Below are 24,400 nucleotides of genomic sequence, written 5' to 3'. Positions count from 1 at the left end.
TAAATGAGACATGTAATTTAATTTGATTTAGATCTTCTTGGATATTTTCTACTTCTTTACAAGTGCCAGTATTAGAAGGAAAAGTAGCCACTTTTATTTTTTAATTATCATTTGCTATATTATAATGCATTCATTTTGACATACTCCTAGGAGATATATATGGTCAAATTTCCTTAAAAAGAAAATAAGAATCAAAAGGTCTGAATTCAGTTTGAAAGTATACCTTATATTATAAATCCTACAGAGCTCATTTGCATCTTGGTTTTCCTAATGAAATGAAGCCTTAACAAAATAGAATATCCTGATTCTTCTAACTATAATGTCTATGTTAAGTATCATGATTAATCTTTATATTTGCAAAGGGCTTTATAATTTGCCAAGTTTAACCTGATTTATTTCACTGAAATGGACTAAGACATTTAAAGAGTTACTACTGTTTGATTTCTCCTGAGAGCTGTGTCCTTTTTTATTTTTTTTTTGTTACCAAGGGAACCATTTCCAAATTCAGCTTAATCTGAGCTTGACCAGCTGTACAGTTCTTAACTTTGATTTAGCTAGTGTTTTTCCATTCTCATGAAATTGTGTGGTTCAAGACAGAGAGAAGGTTAAAAGGTCAGTATAAGATTCCATACTAAAAGCTAGTCTTGTTTTCTGAAGCTCAAACATTTGAGAAGTTGTCCAGTGGAACTCCCTTTGATGAAAGGCGGCATTAAATCTGTCACACGACCACAGCCTTACAGCTGTGGCAGTGGATCCAGCTGCATGGGCTCTCTCCAATTTTCTCATTTGTTTTAAACACAAATAGTGTGGAAGTTGGTTCCTTGCCAACTGCACTAAGGCCAAAGGGTCCTGGATTAAATTAAAGTCTAAAGAATCCATGTGTCATTTAGATCTTTTCTTTCCTCTAAGAAAATTAATCAGTTATCTTGATAATGCAGTAATTAGTTAACAGCTGTGTTGTTTCCAATTTGTTTTGGAGATCTCGGGATTGCAATTCTTTTTAGGGTCTCCCGAAAGACCCCGTGGATCCGAACTGTTAGCTATTTACTTATTTGTGTGCCAAAGCGTGAAGAGGATGTTTAAATAATTGGCATGACATAGAATCTACTGTATTGATGCTAAAATAAATACCTATTTTTGTCTCTTTGCTTTTCTGGGTCATTAACCAGGATGCAAATCTTTGTAAGCTAACGAAGGCATTTAGATACAAGATTAATTCTGTTATAAATATTCAAATTAGACTAAAGTTTCAGCTATCTGGAAATGATGAGGGTGATTGAGGAAGACTGAGGATGTATTGCATGTCACAAAAAAATATATAAAACTTCTCAAAGTCAAGGAAAAAACTTTTCATAGTAAGTGTGTCTTGAAAAAAATCAGATTTTCTGAAAAGGAGAACTAACATCAACTAGTTCAGATCGACAAACTATAATATAATGACCTTAATGGTGAGCAACCAAGGTTTGGCTCCCTAACTGTACAAACTTGAGAACACAAGTACTGGCCCCCCAAGCTGAGGGATTTGCTGTGGAGATTGTTCTCCAGTCCTCATCACATCACACTCTTTCCCTAACTAGTCCTTTGTGATCCTATTAACACCCCAGTACTGACAAGCCTCACGTGGGCAGGTGGGTGTAGGTTGCAGCCACAGAAAGGAATTCTAAGATCTACAACTTGATTGTTCTCTAGATAGTTATTTTTGCAAAGCTAATGAGTTTGATAATAAACTGATCTTCAATTTCATCCCTTTTTTAAAATCTGGAGGTAAAAATACATAAAAATGTTTTCTACACTTTATCTCAAAGAAAATAGAAGGTAGACTTTCAAAGTGACTTTTATTTGCTGATATACACAATTAAGTAGGTTACCTCCCTCTTCTTATGGGAGATAGAGGAGATAGACTTTGACCTTTTTATTTTTATTTGTGCTTTTCTTATCTTATTACCTCTTTTCCCTCCACAAACTCTTTAGTTATTAAGGTCTGTTCGTTTTCTAAAGGAATTTTAGATAACATACATAGAACCCTGTAGCACAGTTCCTGGTACATAAAGAATTTAGTGTGATTGGTTTAATTGGTTGGTTGGTTTGACTTCATTTTGGTATGTTTTTGAGTAAAGCATGTGGGGTAATTTTCAATCATTTTCAAATAAAGACAAATCTATATTTGTCTGGCATTTGGTGGTTCATTTAACACCCTTGCATATTTCATCTCTTAGATCCTTATAACAATATTGCCGTAAGCAGGAAGTGGCCCTTTGACTCATTTTGGTCAACCTCACTAAGTCACAATTGAAATGACTTGTCCAACTACGTAGCTGGAAAATAAAAGACCCTGAATTTCCAACTACAGATTCTGACTGGTAATCCTTTGTGACAGTGATCAGTGCACAGAGGTGTTTAAGTAACTTACCAGCTGTTAATGCTTCCCTACAGGACTCAAGATACTTTCATTAATACATTGCTAATTGTTCTTCCCTTTTTTGCTGACATTAGTTTCTAGAACCACATATGTAATCTGTAATTATTTTCTCCAGTCTCCTTTCCCCAGTGTTTCATGTGTCTTTATTGTTAATTACTTGAAGATGTTAGTGGTTGAACTTCCATGAAAAGCTTAAAAGAACTCAGTTTTAATGGTCATGCGTTCGTTTCTTAGAATAGATGTGCCGTAATTCCCTAATCATTACTTATCCTTGAATACACTGTTTCCCATTTTTAGCTGATCATGGCCTTCAGGCCTTACTGCTCCTTACAGATCTATGTATGTGAATGTAGATCCATTGTCAACATAAACTTGACCTTCTTTCTTTCTGAGGTAGTGCCTTCTCATTATCTTTTCTTTGGAAGCAATGTTTGCAATCTCGATCATGGACCCCAACCTCCTCATGTTTTCCCACAAAAGCCAATCACACAAAATGTTGTGAGTCAACTAACAACGGAAGATTCAAGAGTTGCAAGGAGGAATCATTACATGTACTACACAAGTATTTATGATTTATTCCAACTCCTATCTTCCAATGTCTTTCCCAAAGTCCATTATAGCACTAAGCCGTTCTCCACGACAGACAATTCTTTGAAAAATATAAACCACACTTTTCTGAGCAGCAGCTATGGTGTCTTCACTTTTTGGACATAGCCTGTACCAGCCCACCTGCTCTTCTTATCCCTCTTGAATTAAGGTGAATATGTTTTCTCCATCTTGTTACAAAGGTGATGTTGCAAAGACATTCTTTTATAAATCTTGGATTATACATGAAATTTTTTAAAATTATAGTCCCAGAAAAGGAATTCCTGGATGAAATGATGTACTCAACGAATATTTATTGAGCGCCTACTATTTGTTCTTTTGTGCACAGTACATTTACAGTGCAATTGCTTTAAATCCATGACTAATGAAAATTTAAAACTCACAGCCTTTATTTACTTAGCACTTATTTGATGAGCACTGTGGTTGTGGTGAGTTCTAAGAGCATAACAAATATGACCTCTTTTAGTCCTATGCTGTAACTCATACTAAGATGTCCATTTTACAGATTGGAAAACTCAGACACAGACATTCTAAGTTACATGCACAAAGTTTCACAGCCCATGGTGACAATGCCAGAATTAAAACCCCAGGAATTCTGGTTCTAGAGTGCATGTTATACTCTCTGTTATATCTCAACAAAGAAAACATATCATCACACACTCCCTTTCATTTTGGATTTTTCCTGAAACAGGGCTACACAGTCTAGGTTAGTTCGATTGTACTATTCTGGAGAGAGGTCTCAGTTGATAATTTAGTCATTTAATTTTTCAGTGTTCCATATTTCAGACGCTTACTTCTTTCATGTCATTTCTTCACCCACTTGATTTTGAATTATAATTATGAAAATAATTCAGATCTTAGTAAGGGAACACCGTATTCTTGAAATTAGAATCTTGAGCCAAGACCTGGATAATCTGCTTGCTCCAAACCAATTAAACAGCTTTTGGCAGCCCTGACTGTTACCAAGATGGCAGGCTAACCAATTCCAGGACTTAGTCGTTGTGTTGGCAGTCCATGAGAAGTTGTAGACTAAGTAGAGTGGAAAGAAGCATTTGTTTCTGTGACAGGAGCCCTTTCTTCTGCTGGGAAGTTGAATTGGAGGGGACCTGTGGATTTGGGGAAGTAGATCAAACAAATATCTTACTACTATACAAGAAAAATTGGGCCTATTCCCCCTGTGGAGCAACACCAACCCTGCTGCATAATAACAGGTACTGGTGGGTGCATTTTCCCAGGCCTGGAGAGCCTTTAGAATAGCTAATGAAATTCATTACTCATTTGAGAGAAAGAGAGTAAGAGTAAAAAGCACTATAAAAATCTAATCCAAGTCAGGGTAATCTTGGCACATGCCTCATCCCAGTTGGGGCATTTCCAAATGAAAGACGCACATTAAATTCAAGAGAGACAACCCAACTGTCAAAAAGCTGTAAATCAATGCTTCTCAGTTCCCAGTTTCACTCAACATCTCTGTAAGCAGCAATAGTGCAAAATTAACTGATCCCATCATCCTTGTATCCATCGTCTATACATCCTTGCCCCACCCTCCTCATCCAGCACCCTTGTGTACATCTATCTCTTTGACAAACACACTGAGCAGACAGCTTATTTATCGATAGGCCAGCATTTTAAACAAGAAAGACTTACTAAATGTTATTCAGTGATTGGCTGCTATGTCATAGCCTGAAATGAATAAATAAACATCTACCCCCAAATAGATGCTTACAGGCTATGCCTTTTATGGAGTGTATCAAGGAGAGTTTAAGATTTAGTTTTTCTATGGTTCTATTAATAACCTAAAACTTGTGAGCTCTGATTTTCCTATGGTTCTAATTTAGGTGGGATTAACTTTGGGTGTTGTGTGGGCCTGAGGAAAACGTCTTCTTGGAAAGTCTTCTCATCTGCAGCTGGTTTATTAACGCTGTGATATGTACCTAACGGGAGATGGAATTTCAAAGATAGTGAGAAAAGGATCGTAGAAGGCCTCTTGAAACATCTTGAGGACATTTGCCTTTAAAGGTACTGAGTGCAATCACACACTAAGCCACTCTCACATCTCTATTCATGTTGGTGAGAGGAAGGGGGAGAAGAGGCAAATGCTAGAAGCCATGTCAGGAGCTGTTGGTATATGAAACCAAAGGGCATCCTATACTTAAGCTGAAGAAACAGTGAGAGAAAGGGACATAAGCAACCAAATCTATGGCAGAGATCAGAGCTTTCTGATGGTTTTACAACATATTCTGTTTTATTTGCTACATGTCATAGACAAACACAATATTAGGAAAACAAGAGGTTCCAGAATAAGCCAAGTGTTGCAGATTTGAAGGCCTTGAGGGTGGTTGGTCATATAAATGTGTGACTTTGCAGGGAAAGAGGTAATAGATAAGAACTACTGAGATCTGTAGCTGAATTGGAGTGAAATACCACTACTCAAAGACATTCAAAGCCAACTAAAAATAAAGTAAATGTTCGAGCCAAATCATACATCTGGAACCTACATTTGCCTCTTGAACTATTATTTTGTGATTCTTGAAATTAACTTTTGCCTGGGAAAATAGAGAATTGGAACTTAAAATACGTCTAAACAGAATCATCATATCAGAAGACAGGGATTCTGGGAAGACTTTTGTTTTTAATTACCCAAATCATGTCACTGTGTCTCTGTATCTTCCATTTCAAAATATTGGATGTTTCACAGCTCTTGCACTAGATTGTGTTGGGCAACCACCTTTCTTGTTTTCTCCAAATATTGCATGCCTGTATTTTTATTGGCTAAATCTGGCAATCTTACTTGTACAGCCCTTCCAGAGAGAATATTCCCCTTACATCATCCTCAGTTTACTTAAGATTTTGTAAAACAGGTTTGTTTTTGTTCTGTTTTGTTTTGTTTTGTTTTGTTTAAATACAGAAAGGACATGGGAGTCCTTGTGATTTTGCCCACTGTGTTACATTTCGTTTTGTTTTATTTTTATATTTGGAAAGTCATCAAAATAAACATTGACTGCTACTTTGAGGAGCCCATTAGCAATTATTAAAATGTTGATAAAAAGTCTGGGGGATTTACCAGCAGAGATCTTCTAAGGAAGGAAGGCCTTAGAAATGGAAGCTAAGTCCGTGTACTTTGCAGAGTGGGGAGGAGCAAGGTTGGTGGGAAACAGTCTGTTGATGTCATTCATGTGGAAAAAAAAAATTTGTTGTTTCATTTAGGAGATCACTTTAGCGTACAAATTTCATGGTGGCCACTCCAGCTTCCAGGTGCCACAAAATAATCCAAACGACCATTTATTTTCATTTAACTTGCATCAATGCTTCATCAAAGGGCCAAGTGAACTCAGAACATGTCCTTGGTTTTCTGTTTTGTAATATTTTATTTTTTCTCTTGGGCTCTATCTTCTCACTTTGTGAGTTCTGTATAGTCTGGATTAAACACATCGCCCTTGTAATGAAACCATCACATCTTTTCCCACTGGCGTTTGTCTTTTTTGGCGCTGTGGGCAGTTTCTGTGAGGGAGGCGCCTTTCCTCGTGGCCTCGGGACTTTCGTGCAGTGTGGTTATCTGGCTATTTTCAGACTCTTCTCCATTTTCACCACACTGTATCCATAATAGTTATGTTGTACAGTTCTGTTAGAGTATTACCCAGACTCTCTCTATAGCGGCAAAGAGGCTCGGAGCCAAGCAATTAGTCCTGACACAGGATCCATGCTTCAGTGACAACTAAGACAGCTTGTGATGCTTTGATTGCTCTCAGAGAGCCAACATTTTAAAACAGACCCAAGTAGACCTCACAAGGAAGTATCTAATTCAGCAAAAATGGTGAGCATCATCATAATACTATGGCAAGTAAGCAGAAAGCGTTTCTTCCCGTTGACAAAGGTCAAGTTCACATAAACATCTATTCTGTGGATGTGAAAGGGCTTAAGACCGTGAGATTTGGGGACTCAGCGCGAACAGCTTGAGTTACTGAGTGAGACGTCAAGTATTTCATGATCTTCCCATATGATTTCAGATCTGGAAATAATAATTATGTGGCTCTGCCCTACAACGCCTGGAGTCTCTGTGACTCCATTGGAAGGGTTGTACATAGTCAAAGCCTTGGTGATACTAAGACATGAAGCCCATCCAAGCATTGAGAAGATGTGAAATTATATGTATCAGTGGTTAATAGCATATTTTCTTTTTCTACAGCAGGAAAAGCCCAGGCTTCTTGAGCCTTTGGATTATGAAACTGTCATTGAAGAACTTGAAAAGACCTATCAGAACGATCCCCTTCGAGACCTCCTCTTCTTCCCCAGTGACGACTTTTCAGTAAGTGTTCTCTTCTCAAGCCATCCATGTTCAGGAGAGCCCCACAGGGTGATCCCCTCAAGGGTGTTATCTTCCCGTGTAGATTTGGGGAGTTCAGCCCTCTTCCTGTGCATCCTACATCACAGTGGCTGCAGCAGGAGTCCACATCTGGCAATAGAACGTGCCCAAGACCCTTGTCAAGTTGGAATATTGGGGGCTCCGTGACACAGTAGCCACTTGGGATGGGAGTAGCACAGGGTGCTACCTGGGTCCAATTGGCACTGTGTCCCCACCAATGTCTGGGTTTCTAACTACTGCCTTACCTGGCCTCACCGAGCACTCCCTCCCTCGAGCCATTTCTAACTGAAAGCTCCAAGCAACTGAAACCAACCAATGGCAAAGGCTGGAGGAATCTGTTGGCACAAATGATGCAATTCTTAAAACTCACCCCAAATCTTGGTTGTCCTTTAATAGGAAAATGGTGAGGCTATAGGCAAAGGAAGGTAGGCAAGCAATCTTCATAAAGGGATTTGTGATCTGAGATATGCCCTCTTTAGGACAATGTTTACTGGCACATAGAATGCTCCTCAGGTGGTAAAGAGAATGAATAAAAAGGAAATTTGTTTTGAAGATAAATACAGTAAAGTTATGGATAATGAGCACTTCCGTGTCCCAACCATTCCATCTGTGGTCATCTTAAATACTTTTAAATTGTTAGTAAATATCTAACTATATAAACAGAGATCTCAATGGGCAGATGGTAATTTTTCCTGTTTTCTCCTAAAAGAAAGATACTCTCAGGCATCAGGAACATGAGCATCTTAAGGCAGATGAAAAGACAGCTCCAAGCTAACCCTGTGAAATAGTCAGCGTCCATGGGAACCTCTGTGGAGTTGTTGGGGCCTCAGTGTTCACGCCTCCTCAGACAGCCTCAAACTTCTATTCCCTCCATTACCTCTGGAGCAAATCTGGCTTCAGGATTCTAAAGGTTAATTTTCTTCACCCTCCTCCATGGATTAACAAAAAAGAAGGTGTATGGGAGTTAATAATGTTCTATTCCAATTACAAAGAAGGGTAGAAGAAAGGAGACAGGTTAGTAGGTAACCAAACAACTCTTCCAACCTGTTTTTCAGAATTTTAAATGGCTCCCACTTTAGCATTTGACACACTTTAAGACTTATCTCCTGTAGAAATCTCATTTCTGTGGTCAGGCCAGGCCACTGGGTCTTGAACTGCAAACACAAAGTTGAACCATGTCTCATTTTTTTAATTCCACATCCTCATTTTCTTTCAGACTGAAGGTAAACTTGACAAACAGCCAGCCTCTTTCTATCAACCAGCACACAAAAGCTTGATACTCAGACCACCTTTTCTTTTAGCTCTGTTGTTCAGGAATATGTTGAAAGCTACTCCAACTTCCCCTAACTCGAGAGTGTGGAGGCGTGTAGATGGGATGAAACATTTGCACTGAATTTGAATTTATTTTTTGGCATCTTTCTATGCTTAAGTTAAGGATGGTCTGATTATTGTATACCTTTCCCATCCTTCATGGTGCAAAGAGAGTACATAGTAGCATACTTTTTTTTATTTTCCCTATGTGAATGTTCCAATAAATACACTGAAGTATTTTATTCTGTGCTTGCTTAAAATCCTTCTGCGGCCAACCCATTGCCGTCAAAATGAAGGGCAAACACCTTAGCCTTGTCCAAGGGCTTCTCCAATATCTGGTCCTTGCCCATTTCTCAAGGTCTTAGTCTTCCTCCCCCTCCCAACCCTCATCCCCATCATATACAGTCACCCTCCTTCCCAACTGGGATAAAATACTAACACAATTCTGAACATGACATTTTCTCACCCCCCAGGCTGTCGTTCCTGTATTCATTCAACACAGGTACAGTGCTGAATGTTAGGCATGGATCTCAGAAAGGGGAAATACCAGTGATTAGACAGAAAGTACCTTGTGTTAATGGAGAGTTTACATTTTGATGGGAGGAATCAGGCAAAAAAAAAACCAAATAAGTAAACACATTAATTAACAAGATAATTTATAGAAAGACCAGTTCTATGAAGAAAACGAGACAGAGTCATGCAATAGAAACTGACCAGAAGACCTGAGTTGGACGGGATGGTCAAGGACAGCACCTCTACCGAGGTGACATTTGACCTGAGTTCTGAATTCCTAAATACCACGAACCATGCTAAGACGTGGGGAAGGAGGGAGTGTGTCAGGCCAAAGGAAGTGGCTACAAAGACCCTGGAGAGTTCTGAGGTTGATGAGTGGAATGAGTGAACAGAGAGAGAGAGGTCAGAGATGAGGTCAGGCGAGGACCAGATAAGGCATTCATATCTTATTTGAAATGCAAGTGACAAGTCACTGGGAGTGTTTCAAGTAGGAGAACAAATGACCTGGTGTTTATTATTAAAACATGCACCTGGGTGCAGAGGAAACTAGGAGACCAACTGGGAGAATAGCTTCCGATTAGCAAGCGCTCAAGAGATGTTTGATGCCACCTAGTCCCTATTATCAGAAAATGTCATATCAGACAAACAGCTATTTTTTTCATTTGCATTAAGTATCTGACAAAAGGATGATGTTGAATATTATTACCATATAAAGTTACCAGTTTGGGACCAAAATTCAGATGGATGGTTTTCCCTCTTTCCTGCTCTACAGAGTAAGGGCTAACAAACTATGATGCATGAGCCCTGCTATCTACTTTTGTATATCCCGTGAACTAAGAAGGGTTTTTATGTGTATGTTTTCTTTTTTGGACACTACCATGTTGTATTTTCTTCATAGAACTGGTTAAATAGTTGAAGGGAAAAAAAAGAAGAAAATTTTGTAATTCATAAAAATGATATGAAAGTCAAATTTTGGTATCCATAAACAAGGTTTTACTTGAATACAATGATGCCCTTTCATTCACCTATTGTCAATGGCTGCTTTCATGAGACAACTGCAGTTTCACCAGGGGTATAGTAATTGTAGCAAACATAGAAGACCCCACAAGATTTATTATCTGACCCTTTACAGACAAATTTGGGGAGCTCTGCTATATAAATCCCTGCTAAAAGGAACTGTGTTTGTTTCTTGGGTTTTCTCATCTTCCTCTGTGTGGAGTAAAGACCCTTCTTTAAAAACCCCCTGCCCCAGTCTGCTCCATCCACAGCCTATGTCACATTTCAGGGCTGTTGGTCACCAACAGCAAGACTCCTGTTCACCTGGCTAGAGGGTCCTTTCCCAGGCTCATCCTTGAGCAGTGGTGAGGATTCTGTGGGATGTGCGTGGGCAATCTGTACTCACCCAAGGGGAGATGGTAGTAGATGACCACTGTAATCCCAAGAATGGAAGAAGGGGGAGTTGTGCCAAACTCCCCGTCCTCCCTCTGACTGTCCTTAGCTCAGTTGTGTCCTATGGATTGGAGAATCCAGCTCACTTCTGTGTTTCCAAGTTTCTAAGTACCCACCCTTACAACAGATGTGATTCATTACTTGTTTTGTTTAACCAATATTTATTCAGCACCCACAAGGCGCTGAATATAGAACAGCAGTTCCTAGATGGGTGAGACTGACAAGAAAAGCAAAAGCCTTGTGATAAGTATGTGCCCTAATATGGATGAAAAATAAAGTTGGTTAAGAATGCTCGTGGTTAAGAAATATCAAGAAACAGGGGCTTTATCTGGTACTTGATACCCCTTAAAGGAGATTCTTTTTTTTACCAGGGCCGTATTTCTACATCATTTCTCTATTCACGCTCTGGGCCCAAGGCATCATCATCATCCTTATTTGCCTGGGTCCCCAAAAGTGGCCTTTAACAGGTTTTCCTGCTTCCTCCCTTGCCTGCTTTGATTCATTGAAAGGAAACTTTCAGAAATGCAAATCTGGTAATGCCAGGCCTCTGGTTAAAACTTCCCAGTGGTGTCTCATTGCCTTATCATCTGGTTCTTGAGGCTGGCTGAGCCCTTATCTCCTAGCCCTGCTCCCCTTGTGGTTACACGCATGCCTGGAATTCCTTCCATTTCCTGCACTTGCCAAACTCATAGGGCCTTTACACTCTGCGCAGCGGGCTCCTGTTTTTCATTCACAATTCAGTTCAAATGCCGCCTCTCCAAAGACACATCCCTGACTTCCGCCCTCCATTACCGCCCTCCCTCACTGTGTTCCTCCAGTGCATCGCTCTATTTGCTTCTCTGAATAGCACTTAGCAGTACCTAGAAAGCTCCCATTTGCGTTTTTACTCCTCTGTCACTTGTTTCTCACCATTAGTGTGTAGCCTCGAGTAGGATAGGGATGGCTTTTGTCTTGATCATGGGGAGACCCGCCCTGACACTAGAGCGGCACTTGGCCCAAAGCAGGTGGAAAATGAATATTTCAGCAACATGCAGGTTATTATGTTAGAATATAGCTTTAATCCTTTGAGTGTCTTTAGGAACCAAAAGGCCAAGTGAAATGAAATTTGAGAACAAGGAGAATGAAGTCATTGGCTTTGCCTCATGATGAAGAAAGTGGTTGTTTCTCTGTAACGTTCCTCTTTGACACCACTCAACATATCACCTTAAAAACAAGGATTACGACCGTGACCCTTTCCCGAGGCTCATTCTACCTGGTAGAGTGCCTGGCACAGAGCTGCCATCAACACAGGCTAGTTTCCTTCCTGTAACACTTAATGTACTTTTCCACATGCTTTCTGTGAAGAGGCAAGGGAGAAATCAGTTTATAACTGTTTCAAATACCCAATACAATGTCTGGGTCATAGGCATTCAATCAAGATTGCCAAACACGGAATTAAAATCATCTTCTTCCAGGTTAAGGGCCTGTAGTAGAAGCTTTTTTCTTTATCTTGACACATCAGGTGGAAACGATTTATCCTGGTGTGTGGGTTCTGGGAGCAGGCAGGATGATCCTCTGTATGACTTCTATTTCTGTGATTCACTAGGAATAAGCACTTTAGATGCATTCATTGACTCATGTACTACGTCCATAATTGCATGTGCTACTCCTGTGTTTCTCCTCTTTCTTTCTGAGGCTGGTAGCAATGGAAACTGAAGGCCAAGAAATAAAGAATTTAGTCACCAAATTGTGGCTTGGTGACATAGGCAAGGAGAGTACGGAAGGAAAACAAGAGCTAAAGGACAGTTTCAAGGGCACAATGAATCATATTGTCAAGTGATTCTTGATTTAAGGAAAGGCAGATACAAAATAGCAGAATAAAAAGTGAAAAAGCCAGAGATGAGTTTCTTGCTGAGGAAAGATACAGAGGGCCTGAGGTAGAATCATTTCTGGGAGGTACAAAATCTTAAATAAGAAAGTTTAGAGGTCTGAAAGCTAGCAATGCTTTACGCTGTGGGAAGGCCACCTGATCACCTATATTTCAATACTGCCCACGTGAGTAAAACTGCTCTATTTCTATACTTGTGTTTCTGGTGTAAACCTTCTTGTTCAAGTTGTATTATTATCTTCATACTCTACTAGAGAATTGCTAATATTTTATTTCAAATTTTTGTATTTATATTCATGAGTGAAATTTCTATTATGATTTCTTAACATACTGGTGGCTTGTTCTTGTCATAGTGTGTTTTTAGCTATAAAAAGCAACTGGTACATGGGGACATCTAGACTCAGCCATATGGGTCATTTTGTGACAGGAAGCAGAAAGATCTTAATACCTTTTAAACTGAAAAGCAAAAAGGTCACAAGTTTTTTTTTTTCTTGTTTTTTTTTTCTTCTTCTTCTTCTTCTTCTTCTTCTTCTTCTTCTTCTTCTTCTTCTTCTTCTTCTTCTTCTTCTTCTTCTCCTCCTCCTCCTCCCCCTCCTCCTCCTCCTCCTCCTCCCCCTCCCCCTCCCCCTCTTTCTCCTTTCTCTTACCCAGACACAACTTGACATTTTAGAGATATCTCAATCTCTTTTAAATCCTTGGCTTCTGAGCCTGAGAAACAGGCTTTAAATGGCTCACAGTGTTCATAATAGAGCCCATAATTGCAATTTAAGAGCTCAGTAATAGTCTTTGTCAAACTAGGTTATTTCTAAGTTAGAATATTCCTCTTGTTTACAAGCTAATGAAGCCAAGATTTGAAAAGGCTCTTGTTCAAGGATGTAGAGTAATTGTGAGGATGGAAATCAAACTTAAGCACCTTGATTTTTGCTGTGAGAGTTTCTGTCTAAATAGCATGCTTTTTGGCCAGCTGCTGCTTAGAAAAATTAACTTGGGGGAAATAATAACTTCCTGAATCCCACAGTGAGTGGTGCCATTAGATAATTGTACTCTAGTAAAGTGATTCTAGAGTGCTTAGTTCAATTCAATAAGAATATGTGGAGACTGCTCTGGGCTTGATCATACTAAGACTATATGTACAAATAAAGATTTGTGCACTTATAGTCATAGCAGCATTATTTGTAATAGCCGCAAAGTGAAAACAAGTCCATCAACTGATGAATGGATAAATAAAGTACGCTGTATCCTTACAGTAGAATATTATACATCCTAAAAAGGAATGAACTACTGAGACATGCTATAGCATGGATGAGCCTTGAAACATAATAATAAGTGAAAGAAGCCAGTCACAAAAGGTCACATATGATATGATTCCATTTATATGAGATGTCCAGAATAGGCAAATCAGTAGAGACAGAAAGCAGAAGCAGATGAGTGATTGTCAAGGGCTGGGGCGAAGGGGGAATGGGAAGTAACTTCCAGCGTATATGGGGTTCCTTTGGGGGACGATGAAAATGTTCTAAAACTAAATAGCAATGATGGTTACACAACACTATGAATATACTTAAGCCACTCAATTTTATATTTTAAAGGGTGAATTTTATGGCATGTCAATTATATCTCAATAACACTGGTATTTCTTTAAAAAAAAAGGATTGTTCAAAATGTTAAGACAGGGATGAGGTAGGTAGTCAGAGATAGGGCACAAAAGAGTCATAAAAACACATGTCTACATTCAAGTTTACATTCAAGTGCTTCATTCTTTAAAAGGAATAAACAAAATATACCGAAGAAACAATAAAGCACATGGCAAAACATATCATTTATTGTCATATTTTATTCCCAAAGCAGACTTAAGGTGGCCTGCTTATATTTAAAACAAAATCATGTAAAATAACTATCTGAATTAATCAGTAGCAGACCTTTTGGTTCTAACAGATTCTATACTTAAGCTGCAGACTTCATATGTGATATAGACAGCACATGATATAGTTCAAAGAAGAGAAAATGTATGTTGAATGAATTCGAGATTTTCAAAAGGAGGTGGCACCTACATTAAACAGGGATTAGGAAAGGACAAGGAAAGAAAGGGATTTTCTAAGAAAAGGAGGAGCATGGGCAGGGCTTGTGCAGGACTGTGCCCAGCCTGCAAGAAGGACTGTGAACAGCCATAAGGAAAGATGCTATGCGGGTTAGCTGTGGTGGGTCGGCTCGTGTCTCAGGCCTGTTGCTCACAATGGGGCCACATCTGCAGGCCTCACAGCCCCCCGGCTCCTTCACTGTTCCTCCCTGGAGAGTGAGCTCAGACCACTGTCCCTGAATCCTGGCCAAGGGGCGGTCCAGATGCATAAAGATCTTTATATTGCTGGAGCACTGGGCTCCATTCATGCTCACATTTTTACACATGTAGAATGTTTTGTTCTCACCTCTTTAGAGGAGGTGAGACAGATTTTGGAACCTAGAAAATGAATCACAAAAAAAGAAGTGAAATGACTTGCTCACTGGTTTGCCAGTCCAAGAGTAAAACAACCGTGAAGCAGGTCTCCAAAACTCCCTACCTACACACTTAAGTACTGAGGTGGAGAAGTCCCCATGGCTTGGCAGAGGGGGAAACAACTGTCCAGATGTGGCCAACTGCTCACTCTCTGTGTATTTCCCATACAGTTTAACTTCAGCAAAACAAGAAGGACCTCTCTTAAAGCACAATGAAAGTATTCAAGTGATACTCTCGTGTATTTTAAAGAAGTAAAATGAAATCGCAATACTCTTCTGACTGCGGTAAATAATGTTTTTCAAACAGCTTATGCAGTATAAGTGCCGGGTCTACTAAAATGAAAGGCACTGTCAATGTCTTACTCTGAGAAATGTAGGAGAAGAGCCTTTGAAACACATGGGTGAGGTTGGAATTGACCATGACGTGTTCCTTAATAGTCCCCATGGTGAGGCTTGTGAACTTCTTAAGCTAGGACTGATTGATGACTACAAGCACCATCATTTGTGTTTTCTTTTTGGAGCAGCTGGAGTCTACAGTACTGTCACAGGTAGCTTTGCTCAGCCCCAGGATAGGAAAAGCAGACTCTCTTTTATACTGTGACAGTGGCCTTTGGCCAATTGAGGAATGGCTCCGATGTGCTTGGAATGGAGTCTTCTGTGGTCAGCCAGCGGAATGGCGGCTGTGACTAAAGCCGCCAAGACTACCCAGTACAGAAAGTGACAGGGCTGACGTCGAAGACATCTGAATAGTATTAACCTGAAATTACAAACACAGGCCTGTGTGCACTGTTTCATACATAAAGGCATAGTTTTTATTTCCAAATGCCTAATCTCTGGACAATAGCCTCCTTTTAAAACTCTACCACCAAAGGAAGAACTCGGCTCAGTTCCAGTAGAGGCTCAGATCCATTCCCTGCTACTAAGCTGTACTAATTGTAGACCAGAGAGTTCATCAAAGAGAACAGGAAGTCTGTTGTGGCCAAGGCAATTTGTAGTGGTCTGAAAGCATCCAATTCTCAGAAGAGAAATTATTTGTAACCATATTAACACCCTTAACAAATATGACTCTCCTACGTTTCTTCTTGATTTTTGCTTCAGCAGAGACACATTAAAGAAATCAGAAATGAGTAGATGTGCCACAGTTCTTAAAGTTGAAACTTGCTGGAGGCCTTCTGCTTTGGCAGGCAAATGCTCCAGTATTACCACAAAATATAACTGAGATCAACAATATGTGATAGGCATTCACGATACATGTATTCCTTTTTCTGTATCTTGTGTATTCTGTGCAAGGTATTAGCTATGCAAAATTACACATGTTGTAAAATAATGTGTTCCATTTATTACACGGTTACATGAGGGTGATTCAACCCCAGTTGTCTGATTTAGTAAAGAATCAACATCATTTCATAACTAGAGGTCATCAAGAATCACTCACAGCCATTGTACACAGGCTCTATTTCTCTAACTCCAACTTGAATGAACTTCTAATCTCAAACATTGCATCTGAGCATTAGCTTGTGTATTTGGGGCTCTATCTTTACTATATGACATCACGCTTCAAGTAGCCATGTGATTATTATTACTGGAAACCGAGCACATATCCCCAAAACTTACCATTAAGGGAAAAAAAAAAAAAACTTCTAAAACCAGCCCAGTATTCACTCTATTGTTTTAGACTACAGAGCAGTGATCTTAGTGGAGACATAGGTTCATGGTATAACTGAACAGGAAACTTACGCTTGGGCCATGTTACTCTCCTCTCCATCAGACTTAGAATTTAGAGCCATTACTTTTTTTCAAAACGCAAAAAATCAATAGGACACTATAGTATATAAAGAAAAAGAGGAATCTTTTGCTTTTGTTGTATAAAATAATTATTATAAAATAGTGGATGAAATATAGAACATTTTTTGAATTAGAGAAAAAAAATCCCTAATCTTGCCAGTCAATTATGATATGTAATGTTTCCTGGAAACCAATTAAGTGACACTGTGTATCTGTGAACTAGCTGTTCAAACAGGAAATAGGTTATCCCCAGATACATAACTGAAATCCAGCAATAATCCCCAAAACTCAATTTAGGCATGGATTTTAATCTTCTAGTCCAAACTTTCAGTAGAGTTTCTTTGCTGTTTATCTAACAGAGTGACTAGCATAAAAGAAGGAATAAAAAATGTAAAATCTAAGTAATGGCTCCGTGTGTCTGTTCCTACATTGGGCTTGAATCGATGGCCACATCCTCTTAGCACTTCCAAACTCTGTTCACACAGCTGCACTCAAGTCCTGGGGCAAATTTACTGACCAAGGGCACTCACTCTATAGTTGTGTTTTTGGATGAGCATTTATTTTTACCACATGATGTAACTTCAACATAGTTTTCTCGTTGGTTTTTATCCTGTTCGATTCCCATAACATTGTTCCTCTTTCACTAAGTGTCTGAACCCCATGCTCCTAAAGCACACACATACTCACTCACATACACACTCACACACACTCTTATACGCACTCACACACACACACACACACATACACACTCACATACACTTACATGCCACACTCACTCACATACACATGCTCATATATCACACACATTCACACCACACAAATTTACACATGCACTAAAATACAGGACACTCATGCATTATCGCACACTCACACATTACACACACACTCACATAGATGACACACAGGCACACTCGTTCACTACACCCAATTACACGTGTTCACACAAATATACACTCACACCACATGCACATTCATATGTGCTTATGAACACACATGTACACAACTCACACTCAACACATTCAACAAATAAGTATTTCAGCCCCTGACGAGGCACTCAGATTACAGTAGTGAACAAAAACGACCCAATGTCTTGCCGTCATGGAGCTTACATGAAGAAAAGGGGGGATTTGAAGAAAATGGAAGTCTAGGATGGGAAGCAAAGGAATGCTGCTGTCCTTGGTGGCAAAGCTTGTAGCAGCAGCCACAAACTCAGACGAAATCCCAGCCCCCTCTTCTTCCATCTTCCCCAACAGTAAGAAGGGGGTTGGGACTCCCATCTGTTCTAATAATCAATCTGGAAAAAATACCCTGTATGTAGAACAGTTCAAATGAACTTAAATTTGTGCTTTGGAAAGCCTGATGAATCATTTGTGGGGTTTGGGGATGTACAAAATAAAAGATGTTAACTGTTGGTACCACGTATGTGAACAGACTCATCACGTCTGCGTCTCTGTGATCACCAAGGGGCACAGACTAAAGGAAGTGGGTGGCTGGGGATGGAAAGGTACTGTTTATGGCACCCTGTGCTCCACAGCTCAGTAGAGCTAAAGATATATAAAGACAAAACAACATAGGAATTCTGTTTTAGATGTTCTGTTTTAAGAGATACTTGATACTTTTAGTATATGTACATTCATTTACTAGAAAGTTGATTGTTTAGCATTGAAGTTGAAAATATTTTGTTTATTTCAATAACAAAAGTAAAAGACACCAAAAACATGACTTATTTTCTTCAAGGTGCAGATTTATTGAACACTCTTTCTTTCCTCCCATCCCTAACTGTGGACACACACACACACACACACACACACACACACAATTTCTAAAAGGGGCTAAATTTATCCTGTGGATATTCAAGAGATTATTTACAATAAAATTAAGATAATGCTGATTTTGTGAATTTTCTCCTTTATTTCAAATTTACATCAGCATTAGCAACAACAAAAAAAGGATACCAGTAAAAATAAGCTAATCACAATATACAGGTTCCCAATTTTTTGTTTTCTGCTGGAAAGGAAACAGTTTGAAATGCTGAGCTTTACTGATAGAACAGTAATTGGATAATGCTAGAGGTCTGGATCTAACGAGGGTCTGGATCTTCTCTCCTGGAGATTAAATTGGTAAGAACCAAGGAAGTTTCTCTGTCTTCTCTTACCCTTTAATGCTGAGATCTGAAATACTCCCCTCTTGTGCTTTTGGTACAGTGGTCTGCGCAAGGCTTTTAAGTCGGAGGGCCTAATTTCTTGTCATTGTTCCTCTCAGACCGCCACGGTTTCCTGGGATGTCCGAACATTATACTCAACAGTACCTGAAGACGCAGAGCACAAAGCAGAAAATTTACTGGTGAAGGAGGTAAATGGCAGGCTTCCAATTCTTTATTTTACAAAGTTTTGCTTTCCCAGGCCGTTCTCAATACAGTTTTATGATTATCGTCTTCCTCGGCTTCTCAATAGACAATCTCAAATGCTGTGATTAGTTGATGTCTCTGAACCTTCATGATCTGCAGATGCCTTCCTGCTTCCTGTTAATCATTTTTGATTATGTGGTGATTAGTCAAGTTTTGGGTTTTTTGTTTGTGTGTGTGTTTTCACTTAACTTAAAATCCCCACTTTGAGAAATACTTGAGTGTTCTTAATAGAAAGATTTAATTTGACTTTACTTATTTGGACTGAGTTGTACGAAAAGACTTACTGTGTGAGAATTTTGAATCCTAGTTTTTATTTTAAGAGATATATTTCTTTCAAGTATTAACTGTGGAAATAGTTAATGGTAAAACCCCGTGGACAGCTTTAAGGGACCGATAAAAATTTGTTGGCGTACTGTCTACTTGCATTTGATTGGTGTAGGAAAAGCCTGCAAAATGGTTTCTCCTAACCAGACTACAGGATGCTCTACGGCAGTGATTGGGCTGGCACGTATCAGCTATTTAGCAGAGCGTTGATTGAATAAATAAGTGAGGCCAGTCCTTCCTTTACAGAAAATGCAATGATAAAATTTAGCCCAGCACAGGTCAAACTAAAAGTAGTAGTGTTTAAATTCAGTCTTTAATCCTGAGAAAGTAATGTCTCCCAGTTAGGGTTTCATTAAAGCCACATACAACAGCAAGACCCTTTCTCAGCTCTTAAACATATTTGTCTGAATATAAGATAAACTTATTTGGGTACATGTTAATGTTCATCTGATTAATCGTACATGTTTTATGTTGTACGACTCAATCCAGATAATCTTTTGTCATAAATGTACCTGTTTATTTCTTTTCCAACTCCATTATTTCATATTTATTTCCCAAAGTTCACATTAAGTTACGACACCTTCTCAGGAGATAGAAAAAAGAAAAAAGTGCAGATTTAGATAACATCAGGATATCTGAGTATACATTTTCACATTTACAGATAAAAATAAGTGTGATGTTAGTACTATAATATTTTGTTTACAGTTGCCTTAAAGAAAGTTTTAATGTCTAGTAGGGCATCACTGTTTAAAACGAAAAAAGGAGAGAGTGGGCAAATCATTTTCTACTCGAAAAAATCATAATCATTGAGACCAGGTCTACAAAAGTTCTGCAATGCCTATGAGTTGAGTTAGGTAGGATTTGAACTATTTATAATATTGAATTCCAAAAAGGGAATATTTGTGTTCTTCACTAAAATATCACCCTTTTTTCATAAAGCTCTTTAACTTTGTTGTTAAATTTATTTTCATATAGTTTTGTTGCAAATGTGAGTGGACTTTTAAAAATCTATGTCCTTTCCTTAGTGTTCATTGCTGCTATTTTTTAAAGCTATTAATTTTCAAGTATGCATAGCTAGCTTACTAAACTCTCCTATCCTAATAGTTCTTATTTGATTTGTAATAGTATAGTCACATCATCTGCAAACAATTAACATTTACTTCTTTTCTTATAATTATGTTGTTTCTTCAATTTTTGTCTTATTTTATATCTACTATCTCTAAAACAATGTTGGATAATAATTCTAATATCGGGTATCCTGTCTTATTCTTGACTTGGTGTTTTATGACATTTTCTGGCATAAAAGAAATGTCAAAGAAGGGTCTTTCTTGGTCTTTATAATATTTAAGAAGGGTCTTTCTTAGTCTCTACATTACTTATAAAGACTGGCTACCATATGTTATAAAATGTATATTCAGTCTATTGATGATCATAGTTTTTCTACTTGAATTTAGCACTAGAATAGAAATAATAGGTTGCTATCCTGTGGGATACTTGTGTTTCTGGTATAAAATTTCTTGTTCAAGTTGTATGATTAACTTCATACTCTACTACATTAGAATTGCTAATATTTTATTTCAAATTTTTGTATTATATTCATGAGTGAAATTTGGCTGTAGTTTTCTTTTTCCCCTTTGGTATTAGAAAAATGTGAGTTGTAAAAACAAATTGAGACACTGTTTGATTTTTTTATTATTCCAGAATAAACAAATAAAGCAGTGAAATGAAATAGAGGCTACAGAAACAGGTCCAAGCACATATGATTCCTTAATAAATGGCAAATATGGCACTTCAAATTTTCTGGGGAAAGATGGACAATTCAACAAATACCACTTGACTATCCATTTTGGATGAAAATGCAGTTAGGGCTCTAGTTCATATTACATCAACAATTAATTCTAGACAAATATTAAAAATTTAAATAATTAATTCCAGACAAACATTTAAAATTTAAATTTTAAAAGCAAAGATTGTAAAAATGTAAGAAAACATTTTTAAGTGGAAAGTGATGGGAAATGAACAGATTTAAAAAAATAAAAATTTTTAATTTTCATATGATAAATGTTACCGTAAATAAAACCAAAATAAAATATTTAATCCTAGAAATTATTTGCAACTCATAATATCTTTAGACACACACACACACATTCCTAATATTCAAAATTCTACAAATTAGTAAGAAGATAAATAACCCAAGAAAATATAGGCAAAAAATTTGAGCAAGCAGTTCAAAAGGAAGAAAAACAGTTGGCTAAGAGGCATACGAAGTTACCAACCCTTACTCGTAGTCATGGAAATACAAACTGAAACAAAATGGCATATAATATTGGAAGGAAGAAAAATTTTAATATGAAAATCATTTAGTGATAGTGGGAAGACAGGGAAATAAACATATCACACAATGTTTGTAATACCCTTTTGAGATGTAATTCAAATGTATCTTTTAAGTAGTACATATAAATATACAATATGTATATTATAAAAACAACCAATATGACATAAAAATATAATTATAAGCATGAGTATTGTTGTTCTGGATAATTTGTAATATCAATTGATACACATAAGGTTTAATCAATTTTGGCATATCTATGTTTTATAATAATATATAGCCAATAAAAATTACTTATATTTAAATGTATTAACTTGGATGCCCATGATATGTTGTTAAGAGAAGAAAATAAGTTGCAGAAATATACTATGACATTGTGAAGATATAAAATGTACAAGTGTATATGTAATTAATGTTTATATAAGTCTAGCAAAAGTATTTAAAAAATGGACATCAAAATCATAACACTGGTTGCCTCACAAGTTTGCGATTATACGGGAAACAAATTGATTTTCAGTTTCTATATTCTGTATTGCGATGTTACAAACGAATTTTTATAATTAAAAAATATTTTGGAAAAAATTAGACTGTATCTTAAAATGCTGCCAGAATTGGAAGCAAACAAATCTATGCCCTAAACTTGCCTCCAAACGTTAAAATGGAACTTTATTCTTCTAAGCACAAGGTAGTCACCTTAGAAACTATGTCAGATTCTTTTATTATTGTTATTATTATTTTAGCCTGGCAGTGAAAATATATGGAGCAGTCAAAATCCCATATGTGTTTTGCGTTACGGTTCTACCTGTTGGGCTTATCTGTCCATCATAGAAGCCATTAGTTCATCTGATATGGTCAATTCTTAATCCTTTGTCATATAACTGCTATGGATTTATAAATGTGTCCATGATTTGGGGGATTTTTCACTTCTTTCTGGGCATATAGGGCATTTGTATATTTCTGGGTTTTTAGCAATCTCCTTCAGGCTGTGGGATATCGCTCTTCCATGACCCAGGGGTTCATAGAGCACTTAGCACCTGAGGTTTGGGGGCCTTGTGTTTGGTTCCCAGCCTGCTTCAGCTCTTGCCTCTTAGCAGCTGCCCATTTTATTGCCTGGTATGCCATCAAGGTAGAGCCAACTAGCTCAAATCCTAAATCCCAGGACAGTTTCTGAAACCCCACCCCCTATCTCTGGATCCAGCCAAGGTGTCAAGTTTAGCCACTACCCAGAGAAAGCACAGCGTGAACAGCAGATCGATGCAACACTGGAGATTTCTAAGGATATTCAAGGGTTCTCAGAGGCTTCCATGAGCTTCTGCAGCACAGCTTCAAATGGCCACATTGATCCCTTTATTTCTGTGGTCTTCTGAGAATGTCACCTTCAGCTGAGAACAGGTTGATGACATTTCCCTTTGTTTTGCTTTGTCTCCTTGGGAGAAATTTCTCACTTTCACCTTTGTTCCCACTTTAATTCCCTTTCAGCTACTTGCATCCTGGGGTTACTACTCCTCCTTTTCTCGCTGCTGCCCTCATCTTCTCATTTCTCCTAAGAACTCTTCCAAGGAGAAGTCAAGTACATGCTTTTTACCTTAGATTCCCACGTATCTGCCAAACTTCTGTGTTGCAAATCTCAGGACAGAGTGTTCAGCTTCGCAGCATGAATAAAACTTCTTATCCTGTGTTTCCCAATTGTGTGGGTCTAAAGCAGAAAAAAATAAAATAAAAAAATAAATAAATAAACAGGAGAAGGAGAAGAGGGAGTCTGGGAGGAAACTATTTTATGCCCTGCTAATGTTTCTGTATCATTAGCAGTGAAATTCCCTGTGAAAACTCCCATAGTTGTGCTTGGTTTTAAAGTTGGAGATAAAGTGAAACCTATGTCTTACAGGATTGGAAGAAGAGAACTGTCAGTTACAAATATCACGTGATGGTAATGGAACGTGAATGTGGAAGCTTGGGGAGAGTAAATAAAATGAAATCCATCACCAGAGAGCTGGGTTAAGACAGAGAAACGATGCATTAGAATCATGCTGGCAAAGAAAACTGACCCCAATAGTTAATAGCAGCTAACCTTTACCGAGTTTACTTACTTTCAGCCAGATAGCTCCTCAGCCCTTTACTTGAAGCAATTACAAACATATGTTTTATCATTGTCATCATCACCACTTTTAATGTTGAGGAAACCTTCATGGACAGACTAAGAAATGTGTCCCACATCAAATAGCTGGGAATAGACAGAGCCAGCATCCCGACCCGGGCCGTCTAGCCCTGGCCTCTTCAGCACCATGCTAACTGCCCAAATGGTGTTTTTCTGTGGTTACCCTCTGGAAGGAGCACTCCTGTCAGTCTTCACCCTAGCAACCCCAGTACGATTCTATCCGGGTAACTGTGATACAGAGATAGTGGACCACACTTTCAGAATGAGAAACATTGGCTGGATATGTGAAACTAAATTAAGCCAGCACTGAAATGAATTCATTGCCGTGTGTAAGATTTTGTAGAAATGTGTTTCCCTTACAGAGAGGTTGCTGCACTGCCCTAAG

At 38.2% G+C, this 24,400-nt stretch overlaps 1 protein-coding gene across 10 annotated transcripts in view; it reads left to right on the top strand.

Annotated features, from left to right (window-relative positions):
• DOCK10 (dedicator of cytokinesis 10) overlaps nt 1–24,400 on the top strand; it is a 236,387-nt gene that overhangs the window by 100,797 nt on the left and 111,190 nt on the right. For 8 of the 10 annotated variants that reach the window (XM_074314112.1, XM_019736633.2, XM_019736627.2 and 5 more), the window contains exons 2-3: nt 7,209–7,328; nt 19,060–19,149. In XM_074314112.1, coding sequence (XP_074170213.1) covers nt 7,209–7,328; nt 19,060–19,149 — 210 coding nt within the window. The remainder of the gene's footprint in view (nt 1–7,208; nt 7,329–19,059; nt 19,150–24,400) is intronic. The other 2 variants (XM_074314113.1, XM_074314110.1) reach the window with 1 other exon arrangement.

The sequence above is a fragment of the Rhinolophus sinicus genome, linkage group LG01, assembly GCF_036562045.2.
Source record: "Rhinolophus sinicus isolate RSC01 linkage group LG01, ASM3656204v1, whole genome shotgun sequence".
In the NCBI taxonomy this organism is placed as follows: domain Eukaryota; kingdom Metazoa; phylum Chordata; class Mammalia; order Chiroptera; family Rhinolophidae; genus Rhinolophus; species Rhinolophus sinicus.
The sequence above is the reverse complement of the archived record's forward strand: the minus strand, read 5'-3'. Positions and strand labels throughout refer to the sequence as shown.